At 36.6% G+C, this 23320-nt stretch overlaps 1 protein-coding gene across 4 annotated transcripts; it reads right to left on the bottom strand.

Moving 5' to 3' along the window:
• Positions 1-4827: 4827 nt before the first annotated feature.
• On the bottom strand, positions 4828-22016 carry LOC117428536 (zinc finger protein 217). 4 transcript variants are annotated; one of them, XM_034047780.3, is made up of 6 exons: positions 21892-22016; positions 13346-15079; positions 11100-11225; positions 9184-10659; positions 7707-7841; positions 4828-7592 (listed from the first exon to the last, which is right to left on the bottom strand). In XM_034047780.3, the coding sequence occupies exons 2-5, from the start codon at positions 14700-14702 to the stop codon at positions 7732-7734; spliced, it is 3069 nt and encodes a 1022-aa protein (XP_033903671.3). In that variant the 5' UTR covers positions 14703-15079; positions 21892-22016; the 3' UTR covers positions 4828-7592; positions 7707-7731. The 4 variants fall into 4 exon arrangements, with proteins under 4 accessions (XP_033903671.3, XP_033903586.3, XP_033903630.3 ...); XM_034047695.3 differs by lacking the exon at positions 21892-22016 and adding an exon at positions 21747-21885; XM_034047739.3 differs by lacking the exon at positions 21892-22016 and adding an exon at positions 21757-21885.
• Between the last annotated feature and the right edge of the window lie 1304 nt (positions 22017-23320).

Here is a 23320-nt window from a genome sequence, read left to right as displayed (position 1 = left end):
AGGCACCAAATAATTAAAGTGACTGTTTAGTTCAAACAATTTTTTATTCGTACAGGGTGGGGCATAGGTGTGAAATGGCTTTAAGTGATCTATTTAAAGTGTGGTGCAGAATCAATAGGATGTTTATCTTATCAGCAAAATACACGATATTGCCTGTGATGCCTGACTTTCAGTACATTTTGTACAATTTGATAAGTAAAAACATCTTTTTGGGAGATGAACTCAAATACTTAACCACATTATTAATTTAGGACATGTGTATTTTATTTAAGATAAGCATATATGCTTGGTACAGCTCACATTCAAGAAATGTATTCCTGCAGATGTAAAAAACCTGGTTATTGTAAAGAAAAAAAAAAAAAAAAAGATTACATTCCCTTTTAAAGAGCATAGCTATACCCCTTCCATAAAATGAGATCCAATATCCACTTTAATGATGATTCTCTTATCATAGGGGACCCTTTCAAAAGTTTACAATGATTAAAATGGAATAATGTAATATCACTGTACGGGACAGCTTTCTAGATAGTCAATAATGATACTACTACTTTCCAATTTGGTGTTCTCATGAATACATTCACAATACAACAGCATGGGATGAGTTTTTTTTTTTTAAACATCAAATGGTTTAACAACATATGGTCATATTTAAAGTTAATAGGCCTATATACATTTGCTTTGAAAAAAAAATTGCAGATTACACACTGGTGTGAAACAAGTTAATAAACTACATGTGATCTGTGTGATCAATTAAATATGCCGAGTGAAGAATGCAATATTAAGTTATATACCGGAAATTCAAAAAGGAACTCCTTTATGAGTATACATGAGAACAGGACAATATTTTTTACATTTACTGTATTTATACACCAGACTGGGGCCTAGGAGTCCTGTGAGGTTCCAGCGTCGGCTCATGTTAACATATGACCCTAAGATAGACCTTGAGGTCATGCCAGGGTTAATATATATGGAGCGAAAGTTTGCTTTCTTTGCTGAGCATCTGTGCTAAGTTTACAGAGTCGTGGGATAGGAGGATGATGCTAAGTGAATGCTCAGTTTGTGTTTGCGATTGTTCAGACCCATAGGCTATATGCACTAATGCGAGCTAATGCAATGGATTACACAGCATAAGCCCCAAGGACAAGACAGCAAACAGATGTGCTGTACTTAAAAAAAATGTCTTTAATGTGCTCCTCACTGTCCCTTGTCATTTTATGTTGTCAAGTGTACATCAGTGTGATGTGTTTTGCATTTTGCTCATTTTCAGGATTTTGTTTCCGCCATTAACAGCCAACCCACATGGGAAAAAATAAAAACAAAAACAAAATTAAAACTCTGGCATCGGTCACCAGCTACAGATTCGTAATAATGTATTTTTCCACATGGCAATCTTGGCAGAATTTCACATCCTGGTTTTAATAAGTAATGCTCTTTCCCCACCCTTAACTTACAGTGGCTTAATCATTAGCTAAACAAGGAACCAGAACTCAGAGGAAGATTAAAACCTACAATGTCATTAATGTATACACATGATCATATCTGAAGAGACATTTAAATTGCTGTAGTAGTACTGAACCTAGATATTTCATAAATGATGTTATATACAGACGTGCTCAAATTTGTTGGTACCCCTCCACAAAAAACGAAGAATGCACAATTTTCTCTGAAATAACTTGAAACTGACAAAAGTAATCGGCATCTACCATTGTTTATTCCATATTTAATAGAAATCAGACTTTGCTTTTGATTTTTTATTCAACATAATATTGTAAATAATAAAACAAATGAAAATGGCATGGACAAAAATGATGGGACCGCTAACCTAATATTTTGTTGCACAACCTTTAGAGGCAATCACTGCAATCAAACGTTTTCTGTAGCTCTCAATGAGACTTCTGCACCTGTTAACAGGTAGTTTGGCCCACTCTTCCTGAGCAAACTGCTCCAGCTATCTCAGGTTTGATGGGTGCCTTCTCCAGACTGCAAGTTTCAGCTCTTTCCATAGATGTTCGATAGGATTCAGATCAGGACTCATAGGAGGCCACTTCAAAATAGTCCTATGTTTTGTTCTTATCCATTCTTGGGTGCTTTTAGCTGTGTGTTTTGGGTCATTATCCTGTTGGAGGACCCATGACCTGCGACTGAGACAGAGCTTTCTGACACTGGGCAGTACGTTTCGCTCCAGAATGCCTTGATAGTCTTGAGATTTCATTGTGCCCTGCACAGATTCAAGGCACCCTGTGCCAGGCGCAGCAAAGCAGCCCCAAAACATAACCGAGCCTCCTCCATATTTCACTGTAAGTATGGTGTTCTTTTCTTTGAAAGCTTCATTTTTTCGTCTGTGAACATAGAGCTGATGTGACTTGCCAAAAAGCATCAGTTTTGACTCATCTGTCCAAAGGACATCCTCCCAGAAGGATTGTGGCTTATCAATATGCATTTTAGCAAATTCCAGTCTGGCTTTTTAATGTTTTTCTTTCAAAAGTGGAGTCCTCCTGGGTCTTCTTCCATAGAGCCCATTTTTGCTCAAAAAGCGACGGATGGTGCGATCAGAAACTGACGTACCTTCACCTTGGAGTTCAGCTTGTATCTCTTTGGCAGTTATCCTTGGTTCTTTTTCTACCATTCGCACTATCCTTCTGTTCAATCTGGGGTCGATTTTCCTCTTGCGGCTGCGCCCAGGGAGGTTGGCTACAGTTCCATGGACCTTAAAATTCTTAATAATATGTGCAACTGTTGTCACAGGAACATCAAGCTGCTTGGAGATGGTCTTGTAGCCTTTACCTTTACCATGCTTGTCTATTATTTTCTTTCTGATCTCCTCAGACAACTCTCTCCTTTGCTTTCTCTGGTCCATGTTCAGTGTGGTGCACACAATGATACCAAACAGGACAGTGACTACTTTTCTCCATTTAAATAGGCTGAATGACTGATTACAAGATTGGAGACATGTGTGATACTAATTAAAGAAACTAATTAGTTTGAAATATCACTATAATCCAATTATTTATTATCTTTTCTAAGGGGTACCAACAAATGTGTCCAGGCCATTTTAGAATATCTTTGTAGAATCAGCAATAATTCATCTCTTTTCATAGCGTATTTGCTTTATTCTATGACATACCAAAGGCATGCAAGTATACATGATAAAATAGCTTTTAATTTCATCACTTTTCAGGAGGAATGAAGCATTATTTCAATGAGCTGTAAGGGTACCAACAAATTTGAGCACGTCTGTATGAACTGCTATTAAAATGGACAGCTTTTTATTCCTGCTTAAATTTTTAATTTTCATTTTATTTCAATCTATTGTGTAAAAAAAATGTTCAACCCCCTCTTAGATAAAGGTATTTTCTTTTGAAAACGAGTACAGAAATCACAGGGCATACTATCCATGTATTTGCATGGTACCATTGGAATGTTTACATGCTGCAGACTGCCCTCTAGTGAGTCTTGTAGTCAGTTCTTGACAAGAGAATAACCCCCAGTTTCATTTTTTATGCTGCCATTTGAAACCACCCTTTGTGTTAGAAGAGTCTTACTTACGGTTTCCAAATTTAATAACTAACACAATGGAGCGAGGTAACCAGTGGTGTAGCACAGGGATCAGTATTAGGTCCTCTGCTATTCCTAATCTACATTAATGATTTAGATTCTGGTATAGTAAGCAAACTTGTTAAATTTGCAGACGACACAAAAATAGGAGGAGTGGCAAACACTGTTGGAGCAGCAAAGGTCATTCAAAATGACCTAGACAGCATTCAGAACTGGGCAGACACATGGCAAATGACATTTAATAGAGAAAAGTGTAAAGTATTGCACGCAGGCAATAAACATGTGCATATATCATATGGGAGATACTGAAATTGAAGAAAGGATCTATGAAAAAGACCTTGGAGTTTATGTTGACTCAGAAATATCTTCATCTAGACAATGTGGGGAAGCTATAAAAAAGGCAGACAAGATGTTCGGATATATTGTGAGAAGTGTTGAATTTAAATCAAGGGAAGTAATGTTAAAACTTTATAATGCATTATTAAGACCTCACCTAGAATATTGTGTTGTTATGGTCACCTCGTTACAAAAATGATATTGCTGCTCTAGAAAGAGTGCAAAGAAGAGCAACCAGAATTATCCTGGGTTTAAAAGGCATGTCGTATGCAGACAGGCTAAAAGAATTGAATCTATTCAGTCTTGAACAAAGACGACTACGCGGTGATCTAAATCCTAAAAGGTATAGACAATGTTGACCCAGGGGACTTTTTTGACCTGAAAAAAGAAACAAGGACCAGGGGTCACAAATTGAGAGTAGATAAAGGGGCATTCAGAACAGAAAATAAGAGGCACTTTTTTACACAGAGAATTGTGAGGGTATGGAACCAACTCCCCAGTAATGTTATTGAAGCGGAGACCCTGGGATCCTTCAAGAAGCTGCTTGATGAGATTCTGGGATCAATAAGCTACTAACAACCAAAACAAGCAAGATGGACTGAATGGCCTCCTCTCGTTTGTAAACTTTCTTATGTTCTTAATAGTAAAGTAGGAAAAAAAATGAATACCCCATGAGCTTAAATGAAAAGGAAAATACAATTGATTGTTTATATCCCATGTTATTATTCTGCTCAATATCCATTTTAGTGATTGGTATCCACCTGCAGTTTACAGTAATGAGCACATCTTCAGGTACAAACGGTATCTGTTGAAACAGCAAGAGGAGTACTCTGCTTCCCCCACATGGAACACCACCGAAACATGTGGGGGAAAAAAGTTAAATGTGTGGTAATTGTGGACGCCATTAAAAGAACAAATGAAACAGAACCACAGAGATGCAAAACTCTAAATCTATATTTACAAACTGAATTAAGTGATATGTTTCAACCAACGTACAGGCAGTACACTGTAAATTTCACAAATAAAGAACAATGTATTGCTTACACCGAAAGTTTTAAAAATAATCCCACATCATGAAATAAATTATAAAAAAGAAAACCAAAAATAGTCATGTACCTTAATATGCAAACTTTAGAACAAATACCTTTCTGCCAGTACATAATACTGATGCGTAATACATCCATTTCATGGGACATTTGAACTGCCTTATTCAGTGTTTAACTAGCTTGCAGAAGCATTATGATGCTCTCTAGATGAAAATATAAATGATCAATTAATGTAACAACCAAGTATCTACAATCTACAATTCCATTTGAATTATAGAAAACAAAATGTTTGGAATACAGATTTCAGAAAACATACAGAATGCAATAAGATAACATTTTCAGAATGAATACGATAAGTGTCAAGATGGAAACATAACTCTTAACTAATGCAAATTTGCCATCGTCTGATCAGTAGTGGCATATTGTTTTTGCATTTCACATCAGCAACATAATGCACAAGCTTAACAGGTCTCAAGCCAGTCCAAACAGCACACCTGCTGGCACTAGATCTGGTGACACAGCTCAACACTGCTTGTGTTGTAACACATCCACTTTATGGGTAAAGCAGGAGAAAGCAGCACAGCTTGCAGCAGGCGTACAATAAATATCAGAAATCAAGAAATTGTATAACAAAACTGTATAAACCAGCAAGTATTTTGTGAAAGTGCAAAATTATATATATATATATATATATATAAAAAAAATCTAATATGTACATATGGCTCAGCTTAGGAACAAGACCTCATTGAAGGATTATAAAACTACAATCCCGTTATACAATAATGTGTTAAAAGAATCAGAAAAGACCCGTTTTAAGTAGCCGAGGCATTTTAGCACTGACATCCTGATTTTTTTTTTTTTTACATTTGTTTTGCAATTGAAAAAACACAAACTAACTTTGAAATCAGTGCAAGAATATTTGTGCTGTTTTGCTCTTTGGAAATAAAATGTGTTGACAGTAGCTTTAAATGGTATGTGGTGTTATCTCAATGAAAAACAAAGAAATCCTGAAAACAATTTTCCCAGTACAATGCGTTTAGATAGGCAACGGGCGGCAATGTTATTTAATGACTACACTTGATTTCAAGTTTAGACCAGGTAAAATATATTAAATGGTACCACTTAGCTAGTATTCATTAACCCCTGAATAAAAGGGAACTGATTTATATGTTCTATGAACCGTATTCCACAAGACTGGGCAAAATGCTGGGCAGTTACACTTCCTACTAAGTGACACCAAGCAAAGTACAGTGCAAGTATTTACATCGTTAAACTGTGCTGTACCTACTGTATGTGAATACACTGTACTTGCATAGCAGAAGACTTCTGGTTAATCCCCACTGCGGTCAGTCCAATAAAGATTTTGGTATTCATGGCCAACGTCATCTAAATGTCATCTCTACCTCACAACCCTCCTCCTCCTTTAACCCCACTTTGAGGAGACATAGACCATGAACACAAAAATTAAACTGACCAAAGAAGCGATGTCCAGTGCATGGAATGCAAAGAGCAGTAGACAAGCACACTGCAAGTATTGTGGTTGAATTGTTTCAAGTAGGTACAATAAGCAAGTGCCTACACCATACTTAATTAAATGAAATAAACATAAAGCACATTTATACTGAAAAAGTCATTACAAAAACTTAATGGGAAGAAATGTCATGAGCTGCCCAATGTAACACTATCATAATATCCGTCCGTTTATAATCAACATCGACCTTGAAGACAGTCAGCAGCTTGTGTATTTAAGCAGTTCCACTTCATTTTTGGTCCGTGTCTGTGTGTCCTCCATGTTAACTCTCCACTCCTCTGCTCAGCACAACAGTGTGAGGTTGTGTGGGCTTTGTTCTCACATTCTGAATAGTTCTCAAAAGCCATAGAAAATACCACGGCAGCAACAGTCAACTCGAGAACAAGTGCAGTAATTCATTCTGAGTCCGTCTGCTCTCAGCAGGTTTAAAATGTGGAGCCTAGTGAGGTTAAAACTGTCAGTTTTTAAGAGAGAATCTACAAACATTCTACAAATACTATATCATATCATCAGTACGCTTTTGCTTTGAGATTTTAGGTCTGGTCTGGCATGTCATAGCATTTGTATTTGTAAAAGGGACAAGCTAGTACTTCCTTACAATTTACGGTTCATTGCAATCAGGGATTAGACATTTGATACAAGTGGCTTCACCAAGGAGGTGCTCCAGTTCTTCCAATACCAAACCTGCATCCGATAAGTCTATCTTTTGTTGTCTTGTTTTAAAGCACTTGAGTGAATATTTCACTTAAAAAGGTCACCCTTTATAACTTAAAGGCTGTGGAGACAAAAGTCCTATAGGATCTATTGTTACTGTAAAAACTAGTTTATATATCTCCTCACCTACAATTCTCCAATTAAACTACAGAAGCCTCTTGCAAAAAATCCTGTATGGACATATTCATTTTTTAACATGACCTCGGAGAACATTCAAGTGTCAGCTAACTTGAAATTTTACAGGCAGGTGCATATAAAATCTCTGTGGCACAGCCAACACTAACAGTAGTGTTTTAGATATGTACAAGTCACATCTTATTCCAGGAGCTTCAAACTTTTGTTTATTTTCCATTCTGTTATATTAAACAAAGGCAAACAGAACAGAGCACAAAATCTCATTTAATTCAGACCTAGGGAAAAAAAAAACAAAAAAAAAACACTGAAAGTTAAAATGCTGCATGTCTGACTTGAATGCTAATTAAATGCAATTTATACAAAACTACTGCAAGGTTTAAGAAATTTACCAGTCATCTGTCAAATGGTCATATTTTAAGCATTCTTATCAGTGGGTCCAGAGCGTGCATTACTCCTAGGGCTTGGATAGTTCCTCCTTTGTAGCATGCTACTTGGGTAATGCTGATAGAGTAAAGGCCTATTCCCTGGAAAAGGAAGATGTGGAAGACAGCTTAATTAAAGTGGCACTAACAACATTATGATATGCTTTCACCCAGTTCAGAGAAAAAACACTCACACAAAAACAAAAATCTGCTGGTAAAGGGCAATTTGGAATGAAATTTCAATATATATATATATATATATATATATATATATATATATATATATATATATATATATATATATATATATATACACATACATATATATATATATATATATATATATATATATAAAGAAGAGTTCTCAGGAGCATGCATGACTATTTCCCAAAATTACTGGATCTTTTAATGATCTTGACAGTGGCAGTACCAAATACCTTTACTATGTAAAGCCCAAATTTGACCTTGTTAGATGTTGCAACGAAAAAAAAAAAAAAACCACATTAAAAAAGGCCTCTAAAGGAATGATTCCCTTGTGAAGAGAGGCTCATTTTTCATGACAAGGAAACATCAAGTTATTTTGCCTTTTAAATGCATCCAGTAGTAATAAATCCAAACTGTTTGCATGCTCGTTTAATTAGATATGACATCTGAATGAACAAAATTGAATAATTACACTAAACAGATTTGATTGGCTAGCTTTTAAAACACTCTCGTCACACACAGATGCTTCATCCCCCCCCCCACAATGCTGCCAACAAGCTCCATCAAGCAGCAAGTCAGGCACAATAAAAAGACAGAGATGATGTGAGGATAACACTGAATGAGGGATTCCAGAACACTCGTGTCTCCTCTGGGCAACAACTGGCACAGCATACAAGCCATAATGGAAGGTCTCATAGCTTAATTAAGTTTGCCAAGTGGAACACATTTCCTCATGTCACACTCCGGGCAGTTTTTTTTTTTCTTTTTCTAATGAAACGCTCATTTATTTGGCAACACTCGAATGAGCATATTAGTTATACATAAAAACATACACACCCCAGATAGTACAGATTACTACCTCTTAAAAGCAGTAATCTGCATTATGTAATCATATATTTTACTTCTTGCAAAGCAATCAAAGTGGCCATATTTGATTTATTTTGCTTTATTTAAGGTCAATACCTCAAATCCTTTCTGTAAACTCACAAAATAATGACACTCTACAACAGGGGTCTCCAACCCTGGTCCTGGACAGCCCCTATCCAGCAGTTTTTCTAGGTGTCTTTACATCAGTAGCTAAAGATCTGGAACACCTGTTAATCTTGACTACTTAAGCCAATAATTGGTTCAATTAAGTAACAGATTGTTTGAAACGGAAACCAGCAAGCCACAGTAGCTCTCCAGGACAAGGGTTGGAGACCCCTGCTCTATAATGATGCTCAAGTGTTATTTATATTACCTTCTACAACTGCAGCAGATCCTTGGCTCATGCCCGTGCCACCAGAATTGTACAATGAAGCAAGGTCATGGGGGTTGTAGGACCGGAGAACATTCAATACATTCCATTCTGGATCCTCTCCATTTGCATGTACAGACGGCGACGTTTTCACTGGAGAGAAGGAATGTGCCGCTGTGGTGGGTGAGCTTTCCCTAGACGTCACCATGTTTCTCCCTGGAACGAACAGCATGCCGTGGTGGTCACCTCTCATGAAACTACTCCTCTCAGAAACGTCTTGCTCATGGCTCGATGAGCTGGAAGACCTGCATCTCTTATTGGAGGGCTCTCCAAAGTCCAAATGCACTGGGTTTCCATTCCCATTAGAAAGGCTGACCCTTACAGAATCACCCCGCCACAGATCTCCATTTCTAACCTGACGACCTCTGTGCACAGGCCCTTCGCTGCCTAAAAAATTGGGTCTCCTGGACAGAGCGACATCTCCGTCCCTTTTGGGGTGAGCTTCAGAAGTGCCTTGTCCAACTTCAGTTTGATTTAGCCGACGGGGATTTTGCTGCGTGTCCCCCCTCCTGTTCTGAGCTACTTTTCTTGATTCTACTTCATGCGATTGCACAGCAGGTGGAGTAGTCTTAGTTGGGTTTATTTTGCCAAGGGGCTTTGCTTGCTGGTAAGGTGGAGACTTGGTTCGCCGAGGGTGGCTTCTGTGAAACAAAGGCAAGGGGGAAACATCTTTTCCCTCAAGGGCAGGGGGGCATCCAGTGTATCTTTTTTGTTTGAGGGCAGCAGTACTTTTTAACCCATTTGTGCTGGTAACATCAGGCTTGTATTTATGCACCAACTTCTGGTGCATCAAAAGGACTTCTGGGTATAGAGTTTTATAAGTACAAAATGGGCAGGTACTGGTTGTTAATGCACTCTTAGGATCCGAGGTAGAGGAAACAGAAAGCGACATTTTAAAGGACAAATTTAATGGTTTCTCAAATGACTCCTCTTTTATTTCTTTTCTTTCCAACTTCAGTTTGAGTGATACAGAATCACTGATGCCATGGGCCCCACTTCCCAACCCTAAAGAATCACTGGACACAGCACTTTCTTTTTCTGATTTTACTCCAGTGTTCCGGGCAGCCTGGCAGGATTTCTTGATCACTGTGGCTTTGTCCAGATGCTCACTTTTCAAGCCAACACGTGAAGCACTGTTAAGCACCATGCTGGATGTGGGTGAAGACCACAGCTGTTTGCGTTGTTTTGCATTTTGGTCAATATCAAGGTGTTTAGACGCACCTTTTGCGCAAGCTAATTCCTGAGCAGATTTATCCTTGCTTGGTAAGGCTTCTTCAGGAGCAAGTGATGCCGATGAAGTTTTACCAGCAAGTTCAGCTTCAGAATGTTTGTCTTTGTGGTGTCTCTCCAAGTGATATCTTAACGATGTCTTCTGAGCTGCAGCATACTCACAGAACTCACATTTGTACGGTTTTTCACCTGTAAAAGTTAACAAAGCATGTTGGCAATCTGCTTTCAGTAGTATGTATACACTTTATAATACTGCAGCCTAGGTGCCAGACAAGTGCACCTTATGAAAATGTAATTACACAGTTTTCTGTTGATAAGATACCAGAAAATTATGCATTATTCTATCATGACCCAAGCTTTCCTTGGGCCACAACTCCAAACTGAACACTCCATTAGAAGTGCAGAATGACTTTGGGGGTGCGACATCAAATCTTTAGGTTAGTTAACATACTATATACGTGAAAACAATTTAATTGACTTCTTAAACTCTTATACATTTGACTTTTGTTTTAATGGTGTCTGTTCAACAACAGAAAATAGAAACTTCTACCCATTTAAGCTTTTAAAATTTAAATATCTGAAGCTAAGCTTTTTAAAAAAAAGTTACATTTCAAGCAGTAATGAATTACCTGTGTGTGTCCGGAGATGAATGTTGAGGTAATAATTTGAACGGAAAGTCTTTCCGCAGTAACTGCACTCTTTGGAGGAGCCAAGATTTTTGCTCTTTCCTTTCTCAGAGCCATCTTCACTTTTATCTATGGGAATAAATAACAAAAAATAAGTTATTCGTTGAAATAGCAGAACATTTGTTTACTTTACGACAGTATAAAATGAACAGGTTTCCCTTCCCCAGTGATCCTCATAAGAGCTAAGCAGTAGAGTTTGCAAATTGCCTTTAACTAGCCTACAAATCTAAAGCTTTTGGTGACCTACAAGGCTACTGAAGGTTTTGTTTGAGGCAGAATTTTTGCAATAGGTTAAATGTTAATGTTTTGCAAGAAAGGCGATTATAACAATGTCTCTCCTTAGATTTTGTTATCGTGGTTCTCCACAGTTTTTTCTGAGGACCTGAAGTGTTTAAGTGCAGAACCACAATATAGCAGCAGAGGGAGCTAATGCCATGACATCTGCACAAACACCAAGCAGTGCTTGAGATGGCTGGGCATAGATTACATTCTTGTAGTTGCAAAATAGACAAACTCGATATTGCTGGTAAAATAAAGCGAAGTATTTTGGCTTGCAACACAGCCATCCTTATCCTTGAAGCAGTGTTATGACTGAAGGAAAGCAAATCTCACAAATCTCCTGGAGCTGGTTTTTAAAAGCTTTGGTAAATCGGGTTTCCGCGCTTGATCTGGATTATATTGTGCAATAGGGTTTTTCAAAACATCAAAATGCGATCGCGATTACTGTGATCTAGATTTTGTTTTGGTAATCCGATCGCACTTTTAAATCACGATTAAATGTTGCAATTGGGTTTTTCAGGATTTAAAGAGATCACCATTACTTTGATCCAAAATACCAGGATAATTGTGATCCTACTGGAGAGGTGGACTTAGCTTTTAAATTATCACAGAACAGCGATATTTTGTTTGAATTGTCATAGCAAACACACACTATGTCAAAACCGAATGTTAGAATATCATATTTACATATTTAAGTTTTGTATCCATGCAAGCAAAATGGAAAACATGTATTTAGTGGTATAGCTTTAATAAAAAAAATAAAAATAAAAAAATAACATATGCCTTCACATACGCCTCCTTAAAGCTAGTCTGAGATGCTGGACTCCCGACCGACTAGGAAGACGACGAAGATGTCTAAAAACACATATACTTTTCAAAAGTTTTATTTTTATTTTATTTTTATTCTTAACAGAAATTCAGTTATTAATTTCTGTTAAGTAGGCATAAATAAAATAACAATTGTTTGCATATGTTATATGTGCACCAACATCAAAAGTGATGTGTGATTTTTGTTAAAAAAATATATATATATATATAAAACATAAATTACCATGATCTTATTTCTTTTGTTAAATTAGGCTGTACCATAAATAATGACCTAAAAAAAAAATACACTTAGCCCACTTCAAAAAACAAGATTTCGTAATCATGAATATTTGTTATCTGGATAAATGTAATCCATTTTCTCAGAAACCGGATCAAAATGATCCAGATAAAAGTAATCTCGATCACAAAATATAGGATTACAAAATTCGGATCACTGTTATCCAGATTAAAAGTTTTGAAAAACAGACACCTGGTGTTCAGGGAAACCAAACATGGATTACAAACACTTTCACATGCAGAGTGAACTCAGAAGAGAATATTCAGAAAGACAAAAGTACAAAAGACACTACATTTTCCTGATAGATTTCAAATAACAGGTGTATTTTATGGATGACTTTAGATTAGCCTACATTGTTGATGCAATTCTCTATCCTCACCTACCACTGACTCATATTAACGTGTGGCTTCTTTTGTAGTAAAAGATGTTTTCAAAAAATGAGGAACCTGCTATTCCGGTTCTGCAACACTCCCTATCATCTTGTAGATATCCATATACAACATCTGCAATTCATTTTAAGTTAATATTAACACACCTTAATGCAAGCGACACAGGTGAGGGCTGAGCACATATCGGGATGAGGGGATTTCCTTTCCATAATCATTGTTAATCAATTTCCTGATATTCTGACCTTATTAGGGACGTTTTTCATAAAGAGACTACTACTTTCAAATTAATGTGCTGCTTTTTCTTTGTAAGATTTAGTAGTAACAGGCAAGAGTAAAGACAACAGTTTGTGGTTTAAAAGGGTATTGCTATACATCTGTATATATCCAGCTGCAGCAGATTTTAAGTAACAGCCTACCTGAATGAAATACATCGCCATGTATTCCCTCTTCTGAGCCATCTTCAGAACATTCTTCAGTTCGGTCCAATGTGCCACTTTCCATAGATCCAGTACTTAACTGCTTGCTGTCAATGGAGATAGGACTCTCAGCACCATTCCTTTCCTTCTTGTGTATTCTGGAGTGGAGCACCAGCTGGTGGTAAGTTCTGAAGGTCTTCCCACAATCCCCACACTGAGTTGGCTTTTCCTTGCTCTGTAGAGACTTGTGATCTATATCTGGGGAAGGGGTGTCCCCACTGGCACGTTTAGATTTCAGTTTACAAATTAAGCCCTCCTTAACTGGATTGTAACTTCTACTTGTGGACCATATTTCTTGGAGTTCTTCTTTATCTGAGCAGGAATCTTCATTATCAGTGCTGATCTCGTGACCGGGTTCTTTGGTCTGCCCCGGCCCGACAGCAATTTTGCCTTTTGTGGCTAGCTGCCAAGCCTGGTAAGTATTAAAAGGGTCAAGCTGCTCGATCCATTTTGCAGACTTCTCGGCTTTCATGCTGGTTTCTGAGACATGCGGGCGCAGGTTAAGCAGCTGAAGAAAGGACTCTTGGGATACGGGCGATCCAGTAACAGGCTGTTCCTCTACAGCCTTCTCTTCCTCATCATTGGTCTCGGACTCAGGGTTGTGAACTCGACTGTGCTCCATTAAAATGTCTTTGCTTGAGAACAGGAACCCGCACACCATGCACATTTTGTAGGGAGAAGTGACATTCCCAGTAATTTGGTCTTGAACGACCTCGTTTATGGTCACAGGGGCTTCTGTGTCAGCCTGAGTCTTGTTTTTTGCTCCTGGCTTCCCTGTGTGTGTCCTCATGTGATTTTTCAGGAACCAGGGCTCCTTAAATCGTCTTCCACAAACGTTACAACTATAAGTGAACGAGTCTTTGTGCTTCTTCATATGATTTTCCAAATCTGTGGCATCCTCAGCCGCCTGCCAACAAACTTCACAACTAAACTCCTCCTCCTCCTCTTCTTTACTGTCTTTATCTCCATGCAGCACAGAAGAGGCTTTTACTCTGCCTTTCTCGTTTGGAGCTAAAAACGCTGCTTCCACGCGCAGAACGGCAGGCTCGCACAGTGTTGTTCTGTGCTGGGTCTGGACGTGACGCCCAAGCTCCTCTTGGTGTTTAAAGGTCTGCTCACAAAACATACAGTCCAAAGGCACGCATCCTTCAGCCTGAGACAAACCCTTGTCTTGAATACTTGTGTGTGGTGTCATGCTGGAGCCAGCACCTGGCATGTTAGCATTAGTATTATTCACTATGTCATGACCTAGCCCATCTGGACTTTCCATGTATGCTAATAAAGGATGGGTTGGCATGTTAACACCAGTATGCTAAACACCTTAGAGTTGAAATATCTATTAGGATTATTTTCCTGAAAATGTTTGTACAGAGAGGGAACTTCTTCAGCGGCCTTTCAGCTGGGCTCAAGAGCTTTAAACTTGGTTAATATCTAATAGATAAGTTTGAGTATTGTTTCTGTCTTCTTTCTACACATGTTGAGAAATAATCTCTCTTGGTTTTTAAGGCTTTGGATCAAGATTTTTGTCAAAGCATATGATCACTTCAGTATGCCTTGTTTGGTGCTAATCAAGTGGCACAACATAACGAATCCGATGGTGGTAGTTCAATTCTGTTCAACAGTACTCTTTTCGTGATTTGCACAATAGAGAACAGACTAAATACTTCCAGATACCTGTAATATAAAACATGAGAGAAGATATAAGTTATGGAAATAAATAACAGGATAACATGTGAAAATAAATGCACCATGTAAAAAAGATCAATCAAAAGAAAAGTCATATCCTCAAACATTACTTTTTGGATAAAGAATAAATACATTAGATTGAAATTGTGTTAAAAGGTGTCTTTTGTTTTTACTTTTTTCAAAACAGAAAGCCTATAGCTATTAAGTCTGGATATTACAAGAAGTTTCACGTAACAGAAGCAGTAGTCGTAGTAATTTGTGTTACACAACATGAAACAGGAAACGCATCCTTTACCAGAATTTCACACAAGCACTTCCTCAACAGTTAAGGTCTATCTACAGGATCTATCCGTTCACTATTCTGCACATATAACATTTAAAGTGGGTTTACACCATTTCAGCCTAATTAACATCTGTGTAGAAACACTGCTCATGTTACAGAACTGGCAAGAAACTATTTTGCTTGGGGTAGGAAATTCACCTCCTATATTTGTCTTATTTGCTTTATGTGAACACATTCATTAAGAAAAGTAAATACCCGTAACAGCATTTAAATGTTATCTATTTGAAGATATTTTTGGTTATTTTGTGTTAATCATCACTGTGCCTGGCAATACATCAATGGCTTTATGCATAGTGGAAACTTCCCATTTCAAATTTAACAAGAATCAATCCATTCTACAATTTCAACAAAGAAACCTTAAGGATTCCCCAAACTTTTCAAGGCCGAGAAACCAGTTTGAGAGCAAGTTGGAAAAGTTAGATTCCTTGGTGCTTACCCAATTTATGAATGGTGAAATGAGTCATAAAAACTTAATTCCTTTTAGAAATCTGTAGACCAAGTAACATGACAGCAATAACCAAACTAACCTTTTAATTCCTACATTTCCATTCATTAAAAAAAAAAAAAAATCTGAAAGAATGACATGCTTATAGACCTGCAAACTGTAGTAAAACCACAAAATAGCTCAGAAAACGGGAATATAAATAACTGAGTATGAAAAAAGACTAATCTCTTATGAGTTGTACTTTACACAAAGCCCTCTGGTGTCCTTGTACAGTATCACATTAATACGACTTGGCAGCTAGAATTCAGAATACCAGTTAAAAATGAATGAATATTGTCTTTGTTTTCCTAACATACCGTTTTAAACAGTTTTTTTGCCTCCCCCTCCTGGTTCGTTTAATGCAAAAAGCTGTGGACTAATGTGTGCCAATGAGGCCAAGGCTGAGTATTGTGGGCTGTTCTAAAACCCAAGCAGAAAGAAAACTAGGTTAGCAAAATGATTTTAAAAACATTTCAAATACGATGGCTGAAACACTCCACAAACAGAATAGTTTAATCATATTAACTGTTTAACATAGAAAAGGCATGCTAGTTCACAAGTCCCAATCTAATCTAGTATTACTTTGCACAGTGCTGTAACGTTTAACCTTTCAGTTGTAAACCTATTGATTCCAAATCTTTGAAGTTAGGGAAATAAATAAGACACCCATTGCACAGTGGTTCAATTCCAGGTTTTACTATGAGCTACAGTAAAACTTGGAAAAGATGAATTGGCTATGCAAGGGGATTATTACTCTCATCCAATGAACTTCCTATTTGTGAGAAAGCATTCCAAGGGCTAAATTACAAGTGACAGGTGGCTCATTCCATTGGTCACCTGTTATAGATATCCACACTGCTTTTTAACAATATTGTCTGGAAAACAATTTCTAATACAGTGAAAAACCATTTAATAGAATCACTTGTAAAATGTGAACAAACTGCATATTCGAATAAAAAAATAAAATAAATAGGCTGTACAAATATACATACAAAATAATGTCCAACGTCATAAATGTTATCAAGTATTGCTTTACTGTCAAAAGGGTGAAGAAACTTCAAAATTAGCTGTCCGAGTAGTCCATGGTTAAAAAAAAAAAAAACACAGAACAAAAAGACACACACGTTATTGTAATCCTTCCACCCCTACAAGCTGAAATTCAGCAAACACACAAAAACTTACTGCCTAACCTTCACCTGCTTAATTTCTACATTCAAGATCACCTGAAATGTTCCATGTACTGTATCCTAAACAGGAAATGACTAGTTGGTTAAGTGTTTCATGATGTAAGAAAAATGAAAGTTCTAGAATTTAAATGATCCTGAAATACATCTTTTTTGTTCCTTGAAATCCATACCTACAACATACAAAAACAATCAAGTCAAAAGCTCAAAATGCTTTCAAGAACAGTGTACATACTGCAAGCATGTCAAAAACAATTACTTTAGCAAGGAGAGCTACTACAAATGTCACAAACAACAGCAAACCATAGGTATTTCCCCTTTCAAGAGAATTAACTCCCCTTCCAAGCAAACTGTGTCACCACCAAGATTAACAAAATATGCTGACACTCGTTCACACGACCTGAATACTGAACAAAATCCAGCATTGTACCAGCTGTATTTAAAGAAGTGGAGCCACAACTCCACTGCCAAAAAAGAATGCAAATCTTTAACGATTCCTCTGTTTGGGTCATGCTAAAACACTGTTCAGGGTACACAAATACCAGAAAGCAAGCCAAGAAAATAGTTGGGAAGTTAATAACAAATTCCACTCTACACCACTGGTTCTTGTGGTATAATTATAATTTGATTACATCATCATGATTGGGTTGTGAACGTTAACACGAAGTACAGTTGATCTCTACACAGAAATGTTTTCAACCCTTTTGAATCACCTCAAGACGAGAATGCTATCTTTCAGTATTTGGCTAAATCTGTCATTCATTTATATATTAGTGGTGCACCGATAAAGATTTTCTTGGCCGATACCGATGGTTATCTACCCATATCGGCCCATAATAAATAGTACAGGTAAGCTATTGTAAACTACTAGAACTATAGTTACAAGGGCCTATATTTAATCTGTTTTATAATTATGAATGTTAAATGAACAGGTATTGTTTACTTGCTGCATTTGTTGAATACAAAGAATAATATATATTGTGTGCTTTCTTATTTTAAGCATACACTGCTGAAATGCAGCACAACTTAAATTGTAATCAAAAACAAAAATGTCAAAAATATCCTGTTGCAAAATTCAGTCAAACTTGAATTTGTTACTTCCAAAAGAAAACACAGTAATCCATTCCTGCTTCAAAATGTCACCGAATACATTCGTAACCAATGTAGATTAAGCAAGATAAACAAAAATTACAAAAGGTAATTTTGAAGTAAACTGTGTAGTAGTAATAATAAATTATACCATCTATGTTATTTAGGATTCAACCTTTTTTTTTTTTTTTTTTAAGGCATCAGAATAATATTCTACTCACAGTTAATTGTTGGATTTAATGTAGCATCAAGTCTGTTCTGCTGCACACAACTCGCTATCCTATTGTTGTCTTCAGATATTAAAAAAAAAAAAATCACCGCTCTTTTGAGACATATTTACTGCAGGATGATTGCACATTACACAGCACTGGGAAAATTACTGTCTCAATGTTCTTGCGTCATTAGTAAGTGAACCTGACCAAACATTAAATTCTGTGTTGGAAGAAATTCAAGCATTAATATCGGTGCAAGATATCGGCTAAAATAACACAAACTGCCGATAGCTGATTGTGTTTTTTTTCCTTATATCAGTGCCACACTAACACAGAAATTGCCCATATCTTAATCTTATAAACCAAAACATTTTCATACATGCAAAAGAGTAAAACATACAAATGTATACTATAGAAAGCTGCTGGTGAGAAACTTTTGTAGAATTTCTGAAAAAACAACATAACCTTCCGTAAAATTGTACTTTCATACTCATACTTAAACTGCAATTTCTATTACACACACACACACACACACACACACACACACACACACACACAGTACAAGATGCCAGTAGGTTATTAAAATACAGCCCAATGAATGATGGTTATTTTTGGGAGAATCCGAGTTCTTGCCATTTACTCACTTTCCTCAAGTAAAACACGCTTTGTGCACATCATTCTTCTAGTTTTTCAATTTGTTAATAATGTATGTTGACACCCTTCATGTGGAGGCACTTTGGACATACCTTTGTTATCTACTTGTAAACATGTTTCCTTAAAATACATAAAAGTATAATTCTAACTATTCTAAAGTATAATTCTAATTATTGATTTTGGAATACATAGTTAGCGACATATATTCACTTACAACCAAAGTAACATGGCATCAACAGGCACCCTATTTACCACCCCAAACTTAATTTTTGGTTGGTTTGTCCATTTACTTATAGTAATTCTTGCTTGCATTATTGTGAGAGTTATTTCACTTATTTTATTATTCTTTGATCTATCACCTTTTAAAATGTATGCAGAATATTTTATTTCAAAATGTTTTACAAAAGAAATTGCAAGCAGTATTTAGCAAGAGGAATATGTTAGTAAGTCATGGTTGGCTTTGACACCTTGCAAAAAGGGAAGTAAATGTTTAACAGTAAAATGAGTGTATAAGAAACAGCACTTTCGTTTTAGGCTACCGGTATATTAATAGTACAACACACCTGTTTCCATAAGAATATTAGTCTGGAAAAGAAATGTCTACCACTTATATCACAGTACAATGAACTGAATAAATATAACTAAGCTTCTTACATGCTGTAAATAAAATAACATGCAACAAGAATTAAATGAATAACTATATCAATAATATGCTTCATTAAAAACAGACTGAAATAAATACTGAGATCAATGTGAGTGGGTCAAATACATTATAGTTTAATTTCCCATTGAAATAACTTCCTTGTGAACGTTTTGTGTCTTTATGGCTGCTATGCAAGCTAATAGCTTGTTCTGCACAGAAGGAATTTGCCATTTTGCCAAAGCAATGGACAGCTGTTGCTTCCCCTGACTCAAGCCCTTTGTTATACTCCTCCATAGTGAAGCCATTAAGAACTCATACAAAACTGAAAAACAAAACATGCACTAAAGGTATATACTGTATGTATAAGCAGGTTTAAAAGGGCCTGTTGTGTCTAAACCAAACAACCGCTATAACTTTCTTATACCTTTCCTGTATCAATACAGCCAACTGTCTTTAACCACATCAGCGGTGCATTCAATTAACTTTCTATACGTGGACTTACATGAATATTAAATACCTCTCTGCTACAATGTGCTGTTCTGTAACTGGAGAGTCACGCTTCTTGTGGACGCATATTAAACTAATGATCCCGTCCATGTCATTTCATAGATAGTAGGCCTAAGTATGTATCTAACACACAGTGCAACCCTAAATGAAAATGTTGTAATCCAACCTGGTCATGGAACAGCCACAAAAAAAAGTGTCAAACATGGCGTGGAAGCTTTAGCTGGCTATTGTCATGTACTGTGCTTTGATACCTTTGCAGACGCACAACCAACCCCCACCAACCATCAGCATGTAATCATTAGTCAGCAAGTCAACGCCTGCTATTCAACTTGCGTTTTTTTAATCTTGGATTTTTCACAAATCATTTCTTAATTGTTTGGACGAAAAATCTCAACTAGTTAATCGCGAATCAGCAAATTCTAAACATTGTTATCAGCCACCACCATTGGTCCGAGTTTAAATTCGCAAATTAAATAGTTTAAATCCATACAAGTCGTCGACTGTCGCAATAATTATCTCTTTATCCTTGGATCTTGATATAAAATATACCTTTTAAAAGGTATGATACTAAAACAGGTACTGTCTTGAGTCCTATTAATAACCTCACATTCTTTTAAGTATTTATTCTTACCTATCCGTTGTGCACTCTCACAAAGCAAATGGCTGTTCTGTATCCATATCGACATCTTTAGATTAAAACAATTACCAAGTCTGAGGAGAAAGCCTCTGCAAAGCTCCCTTGTAAAATGAGGCAACTGTATTGTTGAACGATGTCTCTCTCAACACCCCCCCCCAAGACAAGAGTTAACCATGAGGACGAGGGAAGGAGGAAAAAAAAAAAAAAACACATGAAAACAAAAAGACACTGACAAGCGAGGATTAACTTTCATAATCGTCAAAAACCGTCATAAACAAAACTGCGGTACATTAATGTAAAGCTTTGGAACTCGCTAATCATTAATATCTCTTCACAATTCCAAAACATGTGATCAATGTATTACTAGTCTATTTGTATTTATATACACTACTATGTTTGTTTTTTTTCTAGCATAATCACTTTGCTATTTAACGTCAAAATAAGTATAACAGACACAAAAAAATCGAATTAAATTTCTATAAAACGCCTGTATTTTTATTAGTACGTATTTAGCCATGTTTAACAGAATGGAAGAATGTTCCAGTCTGCTCGCTGCCGTCGAAATTGTAATAGAATTACTTCTGACCCAGTGATTATTTATTGATGATGGAAACCGACAACCCAGTCACAACTTGATGAGAAAAAAAAAAGAATTAAGAGACTTTCTTATTAGTACAATTGTATTGTTACACGTGCAGAATACGGTTCAAACTTTAACGTAGAGCCCTCGCCTCTGTATAGCAAAGGAGTGGATTAGTTATTGTTAGATCACCTTTATCCTATCTTAAAGTCGGAGACAGTCTCGTTTTCAAGGCACACTAACAGTATTTCCTGCTTTGTGTAGCGAGCGTGTGATATTCCACTAAGAAGAATGATTAAAACAAAACAAAACAAAAACTCACCGATACTGACCCAGAAATTCAGATTCCTATAATGTTTCTTATTATTCGATTATCTTGGATAGTTTATTTTCATTTTATTATTATAATTATTATTTTTTAATTCTATTCAATAACTAGGCTTCGCCAGCTCCCGAGTTTAACCTACTTGTATGTGTTTGTAAATCTCTCTCTGCAGCTGTTGCGCTCGGAAGCGCGCGCTCTCTCACTCAACGTCTCGCTGAACGTCACAGCGCGTGCACAAGCGGCAACCCTGAGCTATCACGTGACTTCAGCTGTGTGTATGTATGTTAACTTAAAATTGTGTTATGTTATTAATACATTAATATTGCTTGTCGTCGCTGATATAACCTGTCACCTAGTTCCACCCACAAGATCAATATCTGTATACCTATACCTTGTCTCAGACAATCGGTTAAAAAGCATTTTCTTTTTATAAAGCATATGTCATGCCGTACACACACGCTAGGTTTACAATGCAGGTGATATGCGCATGAAGTTACAGAAGAAGGTGTTTAGCAAACTTCTCAAATTACTATCACGAAATTAATACAAACCATTGCTAATGATAAAGATCGATAACAAAACAAAAAAAAATGAGCAAACACTTGGTCAGGTCTGCAATACATACATTTACAATGCAAATACGGCATTTTGGAATTATTGGTCTTGGCCTAGAATTGTATTGTGCATTTTTAGGGTGGGGAGACATGACGAGGACATTGTGAAATTAAACAAACAAACAAGATATCGTCACTTACAGAAATTGTATTAAACTGAGTAGGCTATCTGTTAAATAGTTACAACTCCTATGTATGCCGTCGTTGTTCTTATAATTTTAGTTGTATACCTGAGTGATGTGCAACATATGTTTTATACATGTACACTGTATTTTTTATTTGCTTTAAGTTTAGTATGTATGTGGTTTAGGCTACTTGCCTAAAGTTCCTCATTTCTGCGCGAGTTTCATCTACAGGTATGTATGGAATGGATATAAATGTATTATAAGGAACGATTCATAATAATTGAATTAAACAAGTCCAGTTGAAAACGTGATTTGAAAAAGAAAACCCAACACAAGTGGATAACAGGTTTCTTAACATACACAATTGTAGTGAAGTAACGGCCCGCCGATATCATCCATCAAACTGGCTTCACAAACAGTAGGAGTCGAGGTTTCGGGGTTAATCTACTGCACTGTTGTAAATCAAAACAAAACAAAAAAAAAACGTAATGCTGATTAATGGAGCCCTATGTAAAGTCATAAAGTAAGATATTTACTTGTACGTATGTCAGTGAATCTGTATAAGTAATGTTTTGAGGCGCTGACACTTCTATTTTTGCACAAGTTCTTCAACACCCCCCACCCCCACAGGGGGAGATGCAATGGGGGTTGGGTGTGGAGTTGTCCTGTAAACTGTAGTCTCTAGGGATCTTGAGAGCTACAGTAGTTCTTGCCTCAATACAGAACAAAGTAATAATCTCTTACTAAGCAGAGGGCATTTGAGATTGTATTGGCATGCATACAAAGTTGGCTATTGTTACAGAAAACATGTATTTTATTAGATATTGAAGTT

The sequence above is a fragment of the Acipenser ruthenus genome, chromosome 18, assembly GCF_902713425.1.
Source record: "Acipenser ruthenus chromosome 18, fAciRut3.2 maternal haplotype, whole genome shotgun sequence".
In the NCBI taxonomy this organism is placed as follows: domain Eukaryota; kingdom Metazoa; phylum Chordata; class Actinopteri; order Acipenseriformes; family Acipenseridae; genus Acipenser; species Acipenser ruthenus.
This window is presented reverse-complemented; position numbering and strand designations above follow the sequence as displayed.